The sequence below is a fragment of the Podarcis erhardii genome (assembly GCF_964252035.2).
Source record: "Podarcis erhardii genome assembly, chromosome: 7".
NCBI lineage: Eukaryota > Metazoa > Chordata > Lepidosauria > Squamata > Lacertidae > Podarcis > Podarcis erhardii.
Window position 1 is genome coordinate 41,779,404 of NC_138511.1, and position 16,593 is coordinate 41,795,996.

At 45.5% G+C, this 16,593-nt stretch overlaps 1 protein-coding gene across 4 annotated transcripts in view; it reads right to left on the reverse strand.

Annotated features, from left to right (window-relative positions):
• GSE1 (Gse1 coiled-coil protein) overlaps nt 1-16,593 on the reverse strand; it is a 429,515-nt gene that overhangs the window by 245,169 nt on the left and 167,753 nt on the right. For 3 of the 4 annotated variants that reach the window (XM_081870144.1, XM_081870138.1, XM_081870140.1), the window contains one exon: nt 13,252-13,411. Coding sequence is in view for 3 of the 4 variants with exons in the window: in XM_081870138.1 (XP_081726264.1) it covers nt 13,252-13,411 (160 nt within the window). In the remaining variant the exon portion in view is untranslated. Of the gene's footprint in view, nt 1-6,829; nt 6,932-13,251; nt 13,412-16,593 lie in introns of those variants that run through there. The other variant, XM_081870141.1, reaches the window with a different exon arrangement.

Sequence of the window (16,593 nt, forward strand, 5' to 3'; positions counted from 1 at the left end):
ACGCTCTGATGCCATCATTGGTTTGGGCTAATCTTAGCCTCATCTCCCACAAGCTGTACCTGCCAGGCTTAGTCCCAAGGGAAAGATGACGGGTACTGTTAAAAGCATTTTTGTTTAGACAAGTCTACCTGGATATGTAGAATGCTGACGTGCTTTAATCTGTTCTTAGTTTATTACTGATTTTAATTTTTTTATGTTTTAAATAGTTTCTTTTGCTTATTTTTTCCTTTTACTCTTTTTGTTGTTTGTGATTGTTGCTGTTTTCAATCAAGAGGTATATCAATAAAATAAACAAACCTGGGAAACATGGAAAGGGAAGAAGGTTCCTAGTTCTCTGATTTCCAGTGGCAGAGGCATCCTTGGAATGGTTCTGAACCAGTCCCAATCAATCTGGTATCAATGGATGATTAACATAACCACACATGTGCACACACAAAGGAGGACATGTTCTGCATGTCTCTGTGGGCTGCTTCATATGACTGGCTTTTTCCGGCATTCATCACCCTCCCACAAAAGGTAATGTGTGAATGTAATGATACTGTGTTGGCAGATGCACAATTCAGACAGGTACTTTTGCCAGGGAACCATAGCTGGCTGCAGCTCCCATACTGTGGACTACCTGGACTTGCCTCTGTGTAATGTGATATGTTAGTATAGAAGGGTTTTCTTTATGGGGAGGGGGAATAGTTGGAACGACAACAACAACACCTCACCCATCTGACTGGGTTGCCCCAGCTACTGTGGGCAGCTTCCAACAAATACAAAAGCATAATAAAACATCCAACATTTAAAACTTCCCTATACAGGGCTGCCCTATGCAACTGTCCTCATTCCTTATTATTGGTCCTGCTGGCTAGGGCTGATGGGAGTGGGAGTCCAACAGCATTTGGAGGGCCACAGCTTCCCTACCTCTGTGTTTAGTGATTTGAAATTGTCAACTGCCTAGAAGACACATTTGATTGAGCAGTAATTTTTAAAATCCTTTAAAAAATGCTCAGTGTATGTAAACCTTTTGTACAGTGGAGTAGGCCATTTTTTATTATGATTTATGATTATTTGATTTTGATACCACTTAATGTATTAAAAATATCTCTAAGCAGTATACAAAAAACTGAAGCAACAGCAGACAACTTAAACAAAATATTACAAAAATACAGAGTTACATATATAAATGTTACATTAATACAAAGTTACATATAATTTCATTTTCCTTCAGACGTTTGCACGCTCGCTCTCTCTCTCACTCACACACACACACACACACACATTTAAAACTGGCCAGCTGTGAACTTCAGACCCTTGCTTTACAAAGAAAAGGCACTGAGGATGCCATAGGTCCATAACACTATAACTCCTAGTGCCAGCTTCCTTTGACCTTTGCAGACACACACTGTTCCCTTGCTAATGTGTACTGCCTGGCTCTGCCTCTGCTGCTGGCACAGGTGATATGCCAAGGTGTTCCTCTCTGCCCAAGGAATTGCAAGGCAGGAGTGTTAGAGGCACTGTGGCATCAAGTTCTGTTGTCCCCAAGGTCAACACTATTACATCTCCTTGCTGAGTCACAGGCAGTGCTTTCAAATTTGATCCAGGACATAGCAATGGAAGCTGCCACGAACAACTTCACCAACCAAACCCTTCAGCAAGGATGAAAAGAGAAACAGGAAAGCATGGAGCAAGTGACATTAACAACTGACTGGCACCTCCTAAATGCCATACAACAGGAAAAACACATCAGGTTAAAAGAAGTGTCTTTTAAGAATCTATTTAGGTTTTTTTATGCAGGGATGGGAAACTCTTCAGGTATAGTTGGACTTCAACTCCCATCAGGCCACAGCCATCATGACCAATGGTGATGGGAGGGATAGTTCATTGACATCTATCTGTAGGGTAATGTATTCCCCATCCCTGCTTTTATGGACTGACTTAGGATGGTGTGGAATCATGTAGGTTTCTATGTTCCACATTACTGAGCAGGATGGCAAGGAGCAACATGTGAGGTGAAAACACAGAAAAGTAAGTTAAAAGTGACTGAAATAATTTAGATTACTGGTAGTTAGTGATTGATAAAGACTATTGATAAAAACACATCTCATATAATTTCTATTGCTCTCTCTCTCTCTGTTTTTACATATTTCCAAAATGCTTTCATTTGTTTTAAGAGAGGATACCACCGGGTTTCTCAAGAATGCAAAGGCCAAGCATGCAAAGGTAAGGCAATGCCTCAGTATTGCAGATGTGGGGGCATGGCAGTGTTGGGAGAAGAAAGCCTGACCCAGGACTGGCAGTACCAAAGAGGTGTGTTTCAACAGCCAGGGTGAAATGCAGAGAAGCTGGATAAGATAACCTAGAAAGCAAGAGCAAATCAGGATACAAGGCCTTCAACATTATGCATATCAGGAGCACAATGACACAAACTTCACTCTCAACCAATATCCGTTGTTCTACCAGCTCCACAGCTGCAGAGATACCACCAGTTTTAGACAACAGTCACTCTCTGTTGCACTGGAAGGTGAATCAAGGCACAGCTATCTATCTATCTATCTATCTATCTATCTATCTATCTATCTATCATCTATCTATCTATCTATCTATCTATCTATCTATCTGAAGTCACCCAGCCACAAGCAAAGCAGTCTGGATTCCCAGTCTCATCCCACTAGATTTGGATCTGTTCTAAGTACACAGGAGTCACCAGGTTGATCTCCAGAGCCAAGCTCTATCAACACAGCAGAGCTCCTTTCTGTAGCAATCACCTCTATTTGACTTAGATAAGTTATAAAATGGAGCGGAGGCTGAAAGGAGCAAATAATTAAGTCCTGGCCCTTCTAATTATCTCTCCCAGGCAAGCCAGTGAAAACAGAGACAGCATGCACTTCAAAGCTAGAGCCAGGGATACGAAACAAGAGGAAGCGAGGAAGCTAATAGCCCCAACGCTGCTTCCAAACAAGTCCCATTGTCAGGGAGGCTGGAGATTCTCCCTTTCTGCCTCAGTCTTTGTCCTTTCCCATTAGAAGCCGGTTTTATTTATTTATTCACAGTATTCAAATGCCACCCAGTAACAAAGTTCTCTGAGCGGCTTTACAACAACAATAAAAACATTTAACAAGCAATTATAAACTCATTGGGGGGGGGCAAATGTAAAACAGCATAAAAACTCCAGCAGCAAAGAATAAAAATCAATGGATTTAAAAGGCCTGGTAGAATAAAAAAAGGTATTCACTTAGCACTGAAAACAGTACAAAGGGCAAGCCTCTTTGGGAAGAGCATTACACAAGCTGGGTGCCACCACTGAAAAGATCCCCTTCCTGGTAACCACCTCTGCATCTCATTTGGGGATGAGAGGCAAAGGAAAAGAACCACTGAGGATGGTTTTAAGGTCCAGGGCGATACTTCAGAATCCTTCTGACCTGACCCCAAGCTGCCATGGTCTTTAAAGGTCTGGAAACAGACTAGAAGCCAGTGCAGATGACAAAATACTGCTGTAATATCAAATGGTCCCATTCCAGTTAACAACCCTGCCACTCTGCTTTGGAGTAATATGCATTTCTGGACCGTTTCCAAAGGCAGCTGCACATACAATGCATTGCAGTATGCATGTGTCACTGAAGATTGCCTCTTTCTTAATGTCAATAAATAAATAAAGTTGTTTTGGGGGCAAGATGATTTCATCACAGGACTTTGGCCTCCTAGGTGCATTACTACCTGTCTTTGCTCTTTTTCATTTCCCATGTTATCTTTGGCCAGGCAAAGTATATCCCCCCCCCCCACACACACACATGGGTCTATGAGGACACACCCTGGACTGCCCCCTCCAGGAGAGGTCCAGAGGGTGACAACACAAGAACAGGCCTTTTATATGATGGCTCCCCAGTTTGTGGAATACTCTTCCTAGGGACGCTAGCCCAGTGCCTTTGCTACATATCTTCAGGCGCCAGGCAAAAACATTCCTCTATAACCAGGCCTTTGGCCTTTAACTATCTGTGTGGGCTTTTAGAAGGGGATGGGATGTTCTTAATGTATTTCTCTTTCCTCTTGGTTTTAATGAATCTCAGTGATATTTGAAGACACATTCAAGTCACACACACCTGGAGGGAAAGTACTGCATTCTTCTATTGCTTACCCCAATCCTGTACAAGGTCTTGCTCTGAAAGCTAACTACAATTCACCAGTCGTGTGGTGGCCCACCAGGGGCAAAAAAACCTAAGAATAAGAGGCCTATCTGCTTCAGCATTCTATTCTATCTGTGGCCAACCAGATGCCCCAAAGGGAAGTCCACAGGCAGGACCTGAGTACCATAGCGCTCTCCCTGGTTGTGCAGCTGACCCAAGACCACACAACAAGGATGTTGCCCAGCAACTGACAGACCATGGCACATGGTTGGTGATATCCATTAGGCTTGGTAGGTTATAAACTGTGCTGTCTGGATTGTCCATGCAATGGCACCAAGTCCTTCTCTTGCTGTTTTGAAACATGCTGTGAATTTTGCTTGTTTGTTCTTTTTATAATTAAGTCTTATTGTCTCTATGCTGGCTCTTAGGTTCCGTTTTAAAACTTTTTATATGCTGAAGTACTTTATGATGTTCCTTTTGAATTGGTTTTATTGCTTACATTGTAAACCGCCTTAGAAATGCACTGGTTTTTAAAGAGGGGAGCGGGTACAGGAATCAAAACAAACTCTCTCCCAGCATTGTTGTCTCAACTTTACAAGTATACTCCTGAACTACTTTACATGTGTAAGGTGTACTTAACAGAGTTTACCCCTTTCTTAGATATTAAGCAGCAAATTCAGAAGCATTTCTCAGAATCAGAGCTGCAAGGAAAGGTTCTCTAGTCCAACACCCTGGTGATGCAAGGAATCCACTACTTCACCATCCTTGGCAGATGGCTATCCAGTCTCTACTTAAGAACTATTAACAAAGGAGAGTCTCCCATTTTCTGAGACAGTCTGCTCCACTGCAAAATAAGTTCATCCTAATTTTAATCATTTTTCTTATGATTTGAACCCACTGGTTCAGGTCCTATGTCTGGAATAAAAGAAAAGAAATTCACCCCATCAATATGAAGCAGACCTTCAAATACTTGTATGAATGGATCTGCTCACCTCTAATCTTTCTTTGGCATAAGAATCTATTTCTACTTCCCTCTCCAAGTCACAAAGACACACGTGGGCAAATCGGGGATGGGTGGGAGTTCAGTGTTAGAAGTGCAACAGCACAAGCATCCAAGCTGGTAGGTTGCATGCCTCCAGCCACTTCCCCAAATGCCCAAATTTCTGGGGGCTGCTACTGGTTCAGACATAACATTTCATGACTTTTAGAAGTCATCTGATATAAGCACAAACAGAGGTGGAGTGTTAGAAATTAGCCAGGTGTGTTTTGCTCTCAGCATGGGTCCAATTACGACTACAAGATTTCTGGGTGCCAGGTTGGCAAGCATATTTTTAAAACCTGCCTTAATAAAAACTAATACAATTTCCACTAGGGGTGAGCTTTTCCTTCTTGCATACTGGGGCAAGTGAACTGTTGTAAGAGCAAGCTACAGTCAAGCAATGTAGTTGAGATCACAAAATCATAGAATCATAGAATTGTCGCATTGGAAGGGACCCCAAGGGTCATCTAGTCCAATCCCTTGGCGAACAGACATTCTGTTGTGGCGACTGCAACCTATATTTAAGGTGCCATTTGGCACCTAGCTTATATATTTGAGTTTCTAACACTGCCCAAAAGCACTAGTTGAGAATGGGTGTCTTTGGCATTTTTTTCCACAAGAACACACTCAGCAGAGACTTTGCAAAAAAGTTGTTGCATGTTAAAAATCTATTCCCATTACGTGTGAGCACTTTAAATTTGTTATAACAAAATGGACACAAGTTGCTAATCAGCTTTTTTAACAAGGTAAGCCTTCTGTAGCATTATGTGGCAGAATGTATCCTACATTAACAGATATTGTAAAAGTTTGTTGGAGGTTAAGATCCCATGGGATGGGAGTTTGGTAGCAAACAGAATGGAGAAGCTAGGCAGGCTGGAAGAAACGCATGCTCCAAGATGCACTGTGCCAGTCCCTCTCGCATGGCCTCCCGAAAGCAGGCTAATCCATGTGCCTAGATCTCATGCTGCTAACCCACCACAGCTGTCTCCAAACTTCCCAAAAATACATTCAACTGATTCTAGGACTCCTCAGGCTGAACACAACCAAGCCAAAAGGCTGTCCAATGGAACCTGCTTCAATTCCACTTTCCCCTAAGCCTGGAGAAAAGTTTAAAAAGAACACTTGTAGAGTGTGTTCCTGTCACCCCTGAGAAACCTCAACCAACCCTCACACTTTTGGTATCAATAAAAAGTGCATCCAGGTTAGAGTGGGAGATTTCAGCCCAAGGGCTTGATCCAAACAAAGGTTTTCACCTTAAAAATCAGGGCTACTATCAACCAATAATACCACTCCACAAACCTTTTCCCTTAAAAACAACAACAACAAACAACAACAACAACAACAATGACTCCTATTTGCCATTATTACACAGATATGGTTCTAAAATAGTTCACCTCTCTGAGCATGTACAGAGCTCCTTCTTTCGGCAGGGAGAGAAGTCAGCCAACCACACACGCGGGGACTTGAGCCCCCGCCCCCTTCCTATTACAAGTTTCCTCCACCCACCCCCCGGTCCGAAATCCACAGCAGTCCAGACAGCCAGCAACAAGCTGAACTTCCCGCGGAGGGAGGAAGCCGTGGCGGCGGCGGCCAGCAGCAGGAGCCTCCTCCTCGCGCGCCTCCCCCGCCCCAACTCCGCGGTGATGGGCGCAGGAAGGAGACGGAGAAGCGCGGCACTCACCGATGATGGGCGGGCGGCCGCTCCAGCGGGGGCTCCTGTCCTCCATGGGGACAGCCGGCGGGGATCAGCAGAAGCGGCGGCGGCGGCGGCGAGACCCTCGCGAGGCACTGCGCTCATCCAGCCGCCGGAGGCGAGGCGGCCGGCCAGGGAAACTTTTTTCCCCGGGGCCGGCGGGGGGGCGGGGGAGGCAACTTCTCGGCAGAGGAGCGCCGGGCTCAGCCGCTCGCTTGCTCGGGCTCCGTGTGTGCGTGTGTGTGTGTGTGTCTCCCCGCCTCACTTCCTGCTTCTGGTGCTTCTCTTTCCCCGCCCGCGGCTCCGCTCGGCCCAGCCCAGCTGGGCTACTCCTGTTCCAGGAGCTGCAGCCACCGAGTGACTCACCGGCTCCAACCGGGCGACGGCAACTCCGCTGGCCGAGCCCCCTCCCGGAAAAGGCCGCCGGGGGAGCACGTGCGGAGCGGGGGGAAGAGCGATTTTGCCTCTGGGGAGGAGGGGCTTCGGCGCCCACGGTGGCTCCCACCCGCCAGGAGGGATCCTCTCACCCCCGCCCCCCCCAAAAGTCCTGGGCGTGTTTACTCCGAAGTAAAGCCCCAACGAATGTCAGCGGGAGACTTGTTCCCAAGTCAACCTGCGCAGAAGTGTAGCTTTCCAACCCAATCCTGGGCATGGCCAACTTGGAAGCAACCCCACCAGCGGGACTTGCTTCCAAGACAGACGAGTGAGGGGGGCGCTGGGATTAAAACTGGTATGCGATCCCCAGGTGGGAGCAGGAGGGAGACTTGTGGATACTGAAGGTTGAGGAGAATAAACTCTGCACATGCTCCGGAACATGTCCTCCTTTTTCTTCTTCCTCATTTAATTAGCATTTTTAAGAGATGTGGCCTAGCACTATTCCTCTACCCCGCAAGGAAGTAGGAGGTTGAAGGCCGAGGATGTGGAGAACAAATAGGAGAGAGACCTGAGAGATTAAATTCTCCATCAGCCTTTGGCAACCTGGGGCTGATATCTCAATCAGATGGAGGGCACCAATCATAGTAGATGTCCCACCACTAACTCTGCCTGCCTAAAGATAGGCCCCTGTGACTTACATGGGGTGGGGGAAAGGAGTATTCTGGATACAGCTGGCCAGATGGGGTTTGGAACTGAGGCAGGCTGGATTTCAGCCAGTAAAGATTTTAGTCAGTGACCCCCAAACAATCCAAGAAAGTCCAGCATGCAAGGGCCATGCAGCTCATTTGGGCGGTAAAGACGTCTTGGAGCCTTTAACAATTTCTGTGCTTTTTATGCTGTATTCTGAATTGTTGTAATTTGCCTTGAGTGCTACTTGGAAGAGGTTTTCGACATTTAAACAAATGCCTGATCCCAGGACTTGAGGAAGCACAAAAGGCCAAAATGGCAGGGGCCTTCCCCTTGCTGCTGAGCCTACAGAGATAAGCAGACCTGGGGAAGGGGGAGGGGGGCATGGCTGCTCTGGAAAGCTTTGCATGATGATTTACTCAGTCCGCTGACCAGCCACCTGCTGGAGAAACAGAAAACCACATGGCCGCCTGTAACTGATGTTTTTGTGCCTCCAAGGTAAGAGGGGATCCCCATGAGGAGCAGGCAAATAATGCAGGAACATTCTGCAGCATCTTGACACAAAACCCTTTCAGACTATCTAGTGCCCTCTCTAACTCTTGCAGAGTTGCACTTGGGGGAACAAAACCAGTCACCCAAGCTCACCAGGAGATGTTTCATAAGGGCATAGGAAGAGCCTGGCTGCTGTATTAAGCCAATGGCCCATCTAGTCCAGCATCCTGTACTCACAGTGGCCAGCAAGATGCCCATACATGAGTGCAACAGCACTTCCCACTTGTGATTCCCAGCAAGTGGTATTCAGAGGCATGATGCCTTCCAGCAGTACAGGTAGAACATAGTCATAACCATCACAGATGCCACGCTGTGCACTGGAGGAAGCTTGATCAATCTCAGCCCCCGCCCTATCAAGCAACAGTATGATTTAGGCTTGGAAAAATGGACATAATATGCTTCAGGATGAAACTTCCATTTATTCACAGATTACACCTTTAAGATGTCACAGGGCTCTTTGTTGTTTTTGCTACAACAGACTAAGAAGGCTACCCTCCTGGGAATATAGATTCTTTTTCTCCCTCTCTCCCAAATAATCTAATTAAACAGGTACTAAAACAATTGTTTTAGGGACGTGGGTGGTGCTGTGGGTTAAACCACTGAGCCTAGGACTTGCCAATCAGAAGGTCAGTGGTTCGAATCCCCGCGACGGAGTGAGCTCCCATTGCTTGGTCCCTGCTCCTGCCAACCTAGCAGTTCGAAAGCACATCAAAGTGCAAGTAGATAAATAGGTACCACTCCAGCGGAAAGGTAAACGGCATTTCCGTGCGCTGCTCTGGTTTGCCAGAAGCAGCTTAGTCATGCTGGCCACATGACCCGGAAGCTGTACGCCGGCACCCTCAGCCAATAAAGTGAGATGAGCGCCACAACCCCAGAGTTGGCCACGACTGGACCGAATGGTCAGGGGTCCCTTTACCTTTACCTTAAAACAATTGTTACATTCTTGGCCCACAAAATGGACAAGAGGTTTGTTCCCTGCTATCAGTTCAGGGGGAATCCAAGGAAATAATGGTGTGCTTTTTAAACAGGTAATGGGTGTTTTCCAATAGTATTAATAATGTCTCATATTTTCAGTGTATATAGATAATGTTCTCTTTTTGCAGTAATGATTAAAAACCAGAAGGGAAGGAGGTGGGGGATGTCAGAGGACAAGCACAGCAGAATCAATGGCTATGTTCTACCTCCACTTTTGGAGATAGCATGCCTCTGAATACACACTTTTATTCATTTGTATTAAATTTCTATACCACCCTTCATCAGATGGTACAGATCACAGGGCAGTTTACAATAAAAACACAAAAATACATGACATAGTAAGAAACAAAAACAATACCCCACCCCCAGTTCAAAAGGCCATAGACTGTTTAATTAGCCAAAGGCCTGGCACCTGAAGATAAAGTTTCTGTAAAAAGTCCTGCTTGTAGGCATCCCATAGGCACCTGACTAGCAACTGTGAGAACAGGATGCTGGGCAAGATGGTCTACAGTGGTGCCTCGCAAGACGAAATTAATTCGTTCCGCGAGTTTTTTCGTCTTGCGATTTTTTCGTCTTGCGAAGCACGGACTTTGGAAAAGCTTCAAAAATCACCAAAGTCTTCAAAAACCTCAAAAAAGGCTACCACACCGCGTGCTATGAGTTGCTCCTCGAAGTGAATGCACGGTTTTAAGAAAAAGGAAACAAACTAGCAAGACGTTTCCATCTTGCAAAACAAGCCCATAGGGAAATCCGTCTTGCGAAGCAACTCAAAAAACGAAAAACTCTTTCGTTTTGCGAGTTTTGCGTCTTTCGAGGCATTCGTCTTGCGAGGTACCACTGTATTAGCCTGATTCAGCCTCCTGGCTCTTCTTACGTTGTTACGCTCTAATAAACTTTCCTCAGGACACTTGTTGAACTCCCAGCTCTGCACTGCTGCCAGGATGTGCTCCCCAGTGGTTTCTCGCTCTCTCTTCCTATCCTTGCTTGAACTAGACCACCCAGTTCTGACTGCACACTCTGCAAGCACCCTCCCTTGCCATTTTTTGTTTGTGTGTTTTTAATATGTGAAATTGAAAGGGAAAATGTGCTTATCGGCAATTCTCACATGGTACAAAAGCAGACTTTTATCTTTCCACCTTCACTAATCTAGAGCAAGTTTATGTCTATAATTTCTCCCCCTTAATTTTCTGAGTTGAATGCATTTGTGGTATTAGTATACAGTGGTACCTCAGGTTACAAACACTTCGGGTTACAAACATTTCAGGTTACAAACTTCGCTAACCCGGAAGTAGTACCTTGGATTGAGAACTTTGCCCCAGGATGAGAACAGAAATTGTGCACTGGTGGTGCGGTGGTAGTGCCTGAGGTTAAGAATGGACCTCAGAATGAATTAAGTTCATAACCCAAGGTACCACTATAAATATGTGAACCAATTGTGAACAGTATGTTTTATATAGAAAATGCATCCATGTGCACAGTCCTTATGCACACTAGACCCAGTGTGTTTATCAGACACATATGCACAAGAAATACAGCACATAGTTTGTAAGTTATTAACACTCCCAAATAAAACTGTCACTCCAAACTTCATATGTTCATACAGTACTAAACATTTTGAGTTGTAGCCAATGTTAGTTCTAGCAAGAGTAGAGTAGACTTATTGAAATTAATGAGCATGAGTAGCTTAAGTCCATTGCTTTCAATCAGTTGGCTGAGTAGAACTTAACACCTCCCTTTCTGCACAGGGCAATAAGCTCCCACATCACACTTGCATTCCTTCTCTGGAGGAATATGTGTCAGGATGAGCCATGTGAGTTGCTGGAGAAAGGAGGGGGTTGCAGACCTCCCATAGCACAGCCAACCTCCGTGCTTAACCTTGTCTCACCCGCCTGCAATTGGCAGGGCTTTGAGATCTCCTCCCTCCTTGAGTGCCAGCCAAGATCCTGACCAGGAACACAAAGGCCTTGCCTTGAGGAGTCGGTGCACGAAATACAGCAGGCATCTAACATGCCATTACTCAGTGTGTCTGCCAAGCGACTCTGGTAATTAACACAGGCAACTTCACATGGCCCGTTCCAGGCCACAGCTCCTGCTCCCAGCTGGCTGGCAGTAAATAGCTCACAAATTACCAAAGACCCTCCCTGACCCCTTATTCTGGAAAGACACCACCAGGTGGCTCTAGAAGGAAGCAGAAGGAACTCTACAAGCTTTTCCTAGACCTCTGTATGGCGCTCCCTTATAGGAAGTGCAGCAGGGAGCTAATAAATCCTTTGCTAAATTACAGCAATTGTATTGTGTGAACACATGGCCCCGCTCTCCCCGTGCTCTTTCCAAAGGTCAGAGGCCTCAGCTGTGGCCAATCAGGACTGCCTCACAGTCACTCACTTCCCAGACTCCCTGCCGCACTGACACCAGTACTCCACAGCTTGCTGAACTGGAGGGCTGCCCAAGCCATTTTTGGAAAGGGCCATAGCTCAGTGGTAGAGCATTTGATTTGCATGCAGAAGGTCCCAAGTTTAATCCCCAGTAGCATCTCCAGACTGGGCTGCAAATGTCCCCCATCTGAAACTCTGGAAAGCCTCTGCCAGTCAGTGTAGTAAACAATACTGAGTTAGAAGAATCAATGGCCTGGTTCAGCATAAGGCAACTTCCTGTGTTCCTTGAGGGCTAGCTTCTTCCTCCTGCAATTTTTCATAACAGCAGGTGGAGGAGGAAGCCAATGCCTCATCCAAGCAGGAGCTCTACACTCTCAGCATAGAACAGGCCCGGAAGGTGGGGTGCAAAGCATGTGTCTGTGTGTAAGAGAGAGTGAAAGAAACGCCTCCTCTAGGAATGCTGCAGTTCCTGACCAGGGAGGATGTTAAATTCCCTGGAGATGGCACTCAGCCAGACCTAGCTTTGGGATAGCAAAGGCTCAGGAGTGGCCTCCTTTGACCTATCAGCAAGTCACTGCTTGGAAAGGAAGAGAGAAAAATATATTTTACATGCAGACTGGGACATCTGGGTTTGGTCTCAGCAACTGGAACTTCATGCAACAGCCCGCCCCCCCCAAAAAAAGCCCTGGCAGGAATTGCACAGGAGCTCAAAAATTTCCCTTAAGGAGAGCCTTACTAAGAAGCTACAGTGGACACTCAGGTTGCGAATGTAATCCGTGCAGGATGCACGTTCGCAACCCACAGCATTCGCAACCCGCGTCTGCGCACACGCGGGTTGCAATTCAGCGCTTCTGCGCATGCACAGCCGCCAAAACCCCGAAGTAACCCGTTCCGGTACTTCCAGGTTTTGGTGGTCCATAACCTGAAAAGAAGCAACCTGAAGCGGATGTAACCCGAAGTATGACTGTATTGTGTTCCTTACCACTAGGAGAACCACTGTCAAAGCAGGCTGCTGGTGAATGCTCTTGAATGCTAGCTGGAGCTCTGCTTCAGGTCACATTGAAAAGTCAGCTGGAAAAGTGTGTGTGTGTGTGTGTGTGTGTGTGTGTGTGTGTGTGTGTGTGTAGATAGATAGATAGATGATAGAAAGATACACTTATTGAAAGCCAAACTGAAGAACACATTATCTGGCTCTCAAACTTGAGATTAGCCTGTATTAAGACTACTCAAACACCCACTGCTGCCAGGTTTGCATCACTTATTGTGGGCTGAAATCTCATTACTCTCATAGATAAGAAGATCATCTGAACAGAACCCCATTGCTACACACACCCGACATTGAGTTCTACCTTGTGCCACTCCTCACTTATCCACATGTATGAATGGATTTATTGGACACACACAAACAAGCACACTCCCAACTGAAACAAGGAATGCAGTGCTTACTTGTAGCTGTTTGAGCTGCACCCTCCACATCCAAACCAGCCCTGTAATCCTGAGCAGCTCCGTTCCCCACAGCTGTGCTTTCCACGGGGCCCGATGGGCGTTGGGCAGCCTCACTGGCAACTAGTTTCAGAGCAGGTGCCTCTAGAGGAAAAGCAGATGCCTGAAATAAAAGGAGAAGAAAAGACATGAGGGACCCTTCCAGGCAGTACAGAAAATCAGCTCTGAAAACAAGTCCTACCATATACACATGGACTGGTGGGGGTCAGCACACAAGATTTCCAAGACAGAAGGTAAATAAGGGCCCTTCCAGGCATTCTTTCTATGGTGCATTCATGATTTGTGCTCATAATGGTATTGGGGCAGTCACAGGCAATCCCACTTTCAATGCTGTGTAAGTCCTGCAACGTCCTGCTGAAATCCTGTAACTTTTCACAACATACATTTTCTTTATTTATGGAAAGTATTTATATACTGCTGTATATCATTAAAAGAATCTATAATTAAAGCATGTAAAAAAATTAAATCACAGACTATCAAGTATTATGGAAAGAGGAAAACATTTTCAGCAGGCGTTTAAAGGTTGAAACAGAAGGCACCTGCTGAATCTATACTAGCAGATCATTCAACAGGACTAGGCTGATCACACTAAAGGCTCCATTTCATGTTGATGTCAAATGGGCCTCCCCAATTCAGGAGTCAAATGTGTTTCATCCCCCCCCCCCCGCTTTTGCTGTGCTATATATAGTCTAACGTGCCCCTTCAGATACCAACAATTCAGCAACATTGGGGAAACACTACAGAACAACTTACAAAGTGGAATGATAATGTGGACACGCCTGTATAAATCCACCACACTATTATTGCATAAATGACATATTGCAGAATACACTCACACATAAAAACACCACTCTGGAGGGGCCATTTGTTTTTGCTTGAGCTTGCATGTGCCAGCTGAGAAGGAACAGCACACTGGTTCTGAGCCAGTTCTACCATGAGCAGGAGTTTGCTGTCCACGGGCCTCCAGGTTTTCCCTGTCAGGACCTAAGCCAGTCTTCTTCTGCATGGTGGCCTTGAGAGGTTTTGGACTGCAACTTCCTTCAGTTCTAGTTAGCATTCCCTAATGGATAACAGAATAGAATCATAGAATTGTAGAGTTGGAAGGGACCACAAGGGTCATATAGTCCAACCCCCTGCAATGCAGGAATCTTTTACCCAATGTGGGACTTGAACCCACAACCCTGAGATTAAGAGTAGGATAATGAATGGTCTGGTGCCAGTTGGAACTGAAAACATCTGAAGGGCACTAGGTTGGGGAAGACTCAGCTAAATGCTGAATGCTTGGGAGGGAATGATCTGAGGAAAAGGGTAGGAACCAAAGCACATATCTTAACCAACAAGCTAAAAATGTGGAAGACATTGCATGTTCTTAGGCAGTATCTGCATCTGCCAAACCCATCAGACTAACTTATGCACAACCAATTGTGAGGTACTGTCTGTAGCACAAAACATTTGCACTGCATCAGCAGCAACCTAAGCACCCCAAAGCAGTAAACAGTGAGACTCTTCCCTGAGCAGCTCGTTGCAAAATGAGCTTGCTTCTCTGCTTGCCTATGAACACCTTCTTTACAATAAGGTAGCACAGCTGCATGCAAAATTTGCAATCTGTGCTAGTGATGGGATAGTAAAAATGGGCTGCTTGACACAAAAGCAACATTTGAGCTTGGAATGGGAAGAGGCAAAGTCTGAGTGGCCTGAGCAAAAATAATGTGAACTGGTTCTCAGTGTGGAATTCTTCTGTACAGCACTGTTCTTGACTGAATATATTATTATGGTTGGTTTACTAATAAAGCTGGATTAGTGATGTCTGAAGGTGCACAACCTGTCCTGTGACTCTCACTCCACTTTAGACTGTCTGAAGCCAGTATGGTCTTGGGGCACAGCCAACTTGTCAGCAAAACAACCCAGTCCTGTCCTGTGTGGCTTTGCAGAAGGAAGAAAGCGGGTGTTGCAGCCCAGACTGAAGTGAGAGCAACAAAGAGGTGCAACCTGCTCCAGCCAGTCCTTGTTCCACCTTCCTTCAAAGTCAGCTTGAGTCTAAATAGTGACATCCTTTTACTTCCACCCCCCCTCACACCCAATAAGATTGGCTCTGTGTGTGCTACAATTCTGCACAAGCATGAATCATGTGGTACAGTAGTACCTCGAGTTACAAACGCTTCAGGTTACAAACTCTGCTAACCTGGAACAGTTACTTTGAGTTGAGAACTTTGCCCCAGGATGAGAACAGAAATTGTGTGCCGGTGGCGCAGCGGCAGCAAGAGGCCCCATTAGTGAAAGCACGCCTCTAGTTGAGAACAGTTTCAGGTAAGAATGGACTTCCGGAACGAATTAAGTTCATAACTAGAGGTACCACTGTACCGTGGTACCTCAGGTTACATACGCTTCAGGTTACAGACTCCGCTAACCCAGAAATAGTGCTTCAGGTTAAGAACTTTGCTTCAGGATACAAACATAAATCGTGCTCCGGTGGCGCAGCGGCAGCGGGAGGCCCCATTAGCTAAAGTGGTATCTCAGGTTAAGAACAGTGTCACGTTAAGAACAGACCTCCAGAACGAATTAAGTACTTATTCCGAGGTACCACTGTTCTGGGCAAAGAAATCAACTGTGTAACATTTTCAGCTTTCTAGCCTTTATGTTTGCAAAGAAAGGCTTCAAAGTTTGCTCTTACCATTGCCTCATACCTGTCTGAAGCACATTAAATTATACAGATTAATTTACTACATATAGTATTCAGAAATTCTTAATAAACACTGCAGAAAATAAATAACACAAAACAGATACAGTACATTGTGCACATGTACTTAATTAGCACAACTTGTGCCCAGTGTAAATTTGTTTCTTTCATGTTTTTCATGCTTTTTTGTAGGTGCAGAATCTAGATATTACTAATTTTAAAAAGGATGTGTACTGCTGTGCGAAAGTCCTGATTTCAGGCTTTCCACAAGTTAGCCACTTTGAGAAAAAGAATACTAGACTACATGGGCCTCTAGCTTTATCCAACAGAGTTCTTCTGTAAATTTTTATTTTTAGTATCATCATCATTATTGTCATTATGAGTACATAGTGCTCTGACTTCCAGCAGAGGGTGTACCCCCCCCAAAAAACCCTCTTAAGTTCCAACACCTCACATTCTAAAATTAACTGCTCCAACTACAACAGCATAGTAGAGAGAACACCCCCACAAATGTACAAATGAGCCTTTCATGTAGAGGACAGAGGATCTGAAACCCAAGATGGGTGGACAGGGGATACGCCCCTGAAATGTAAGCCACACAAATAAAG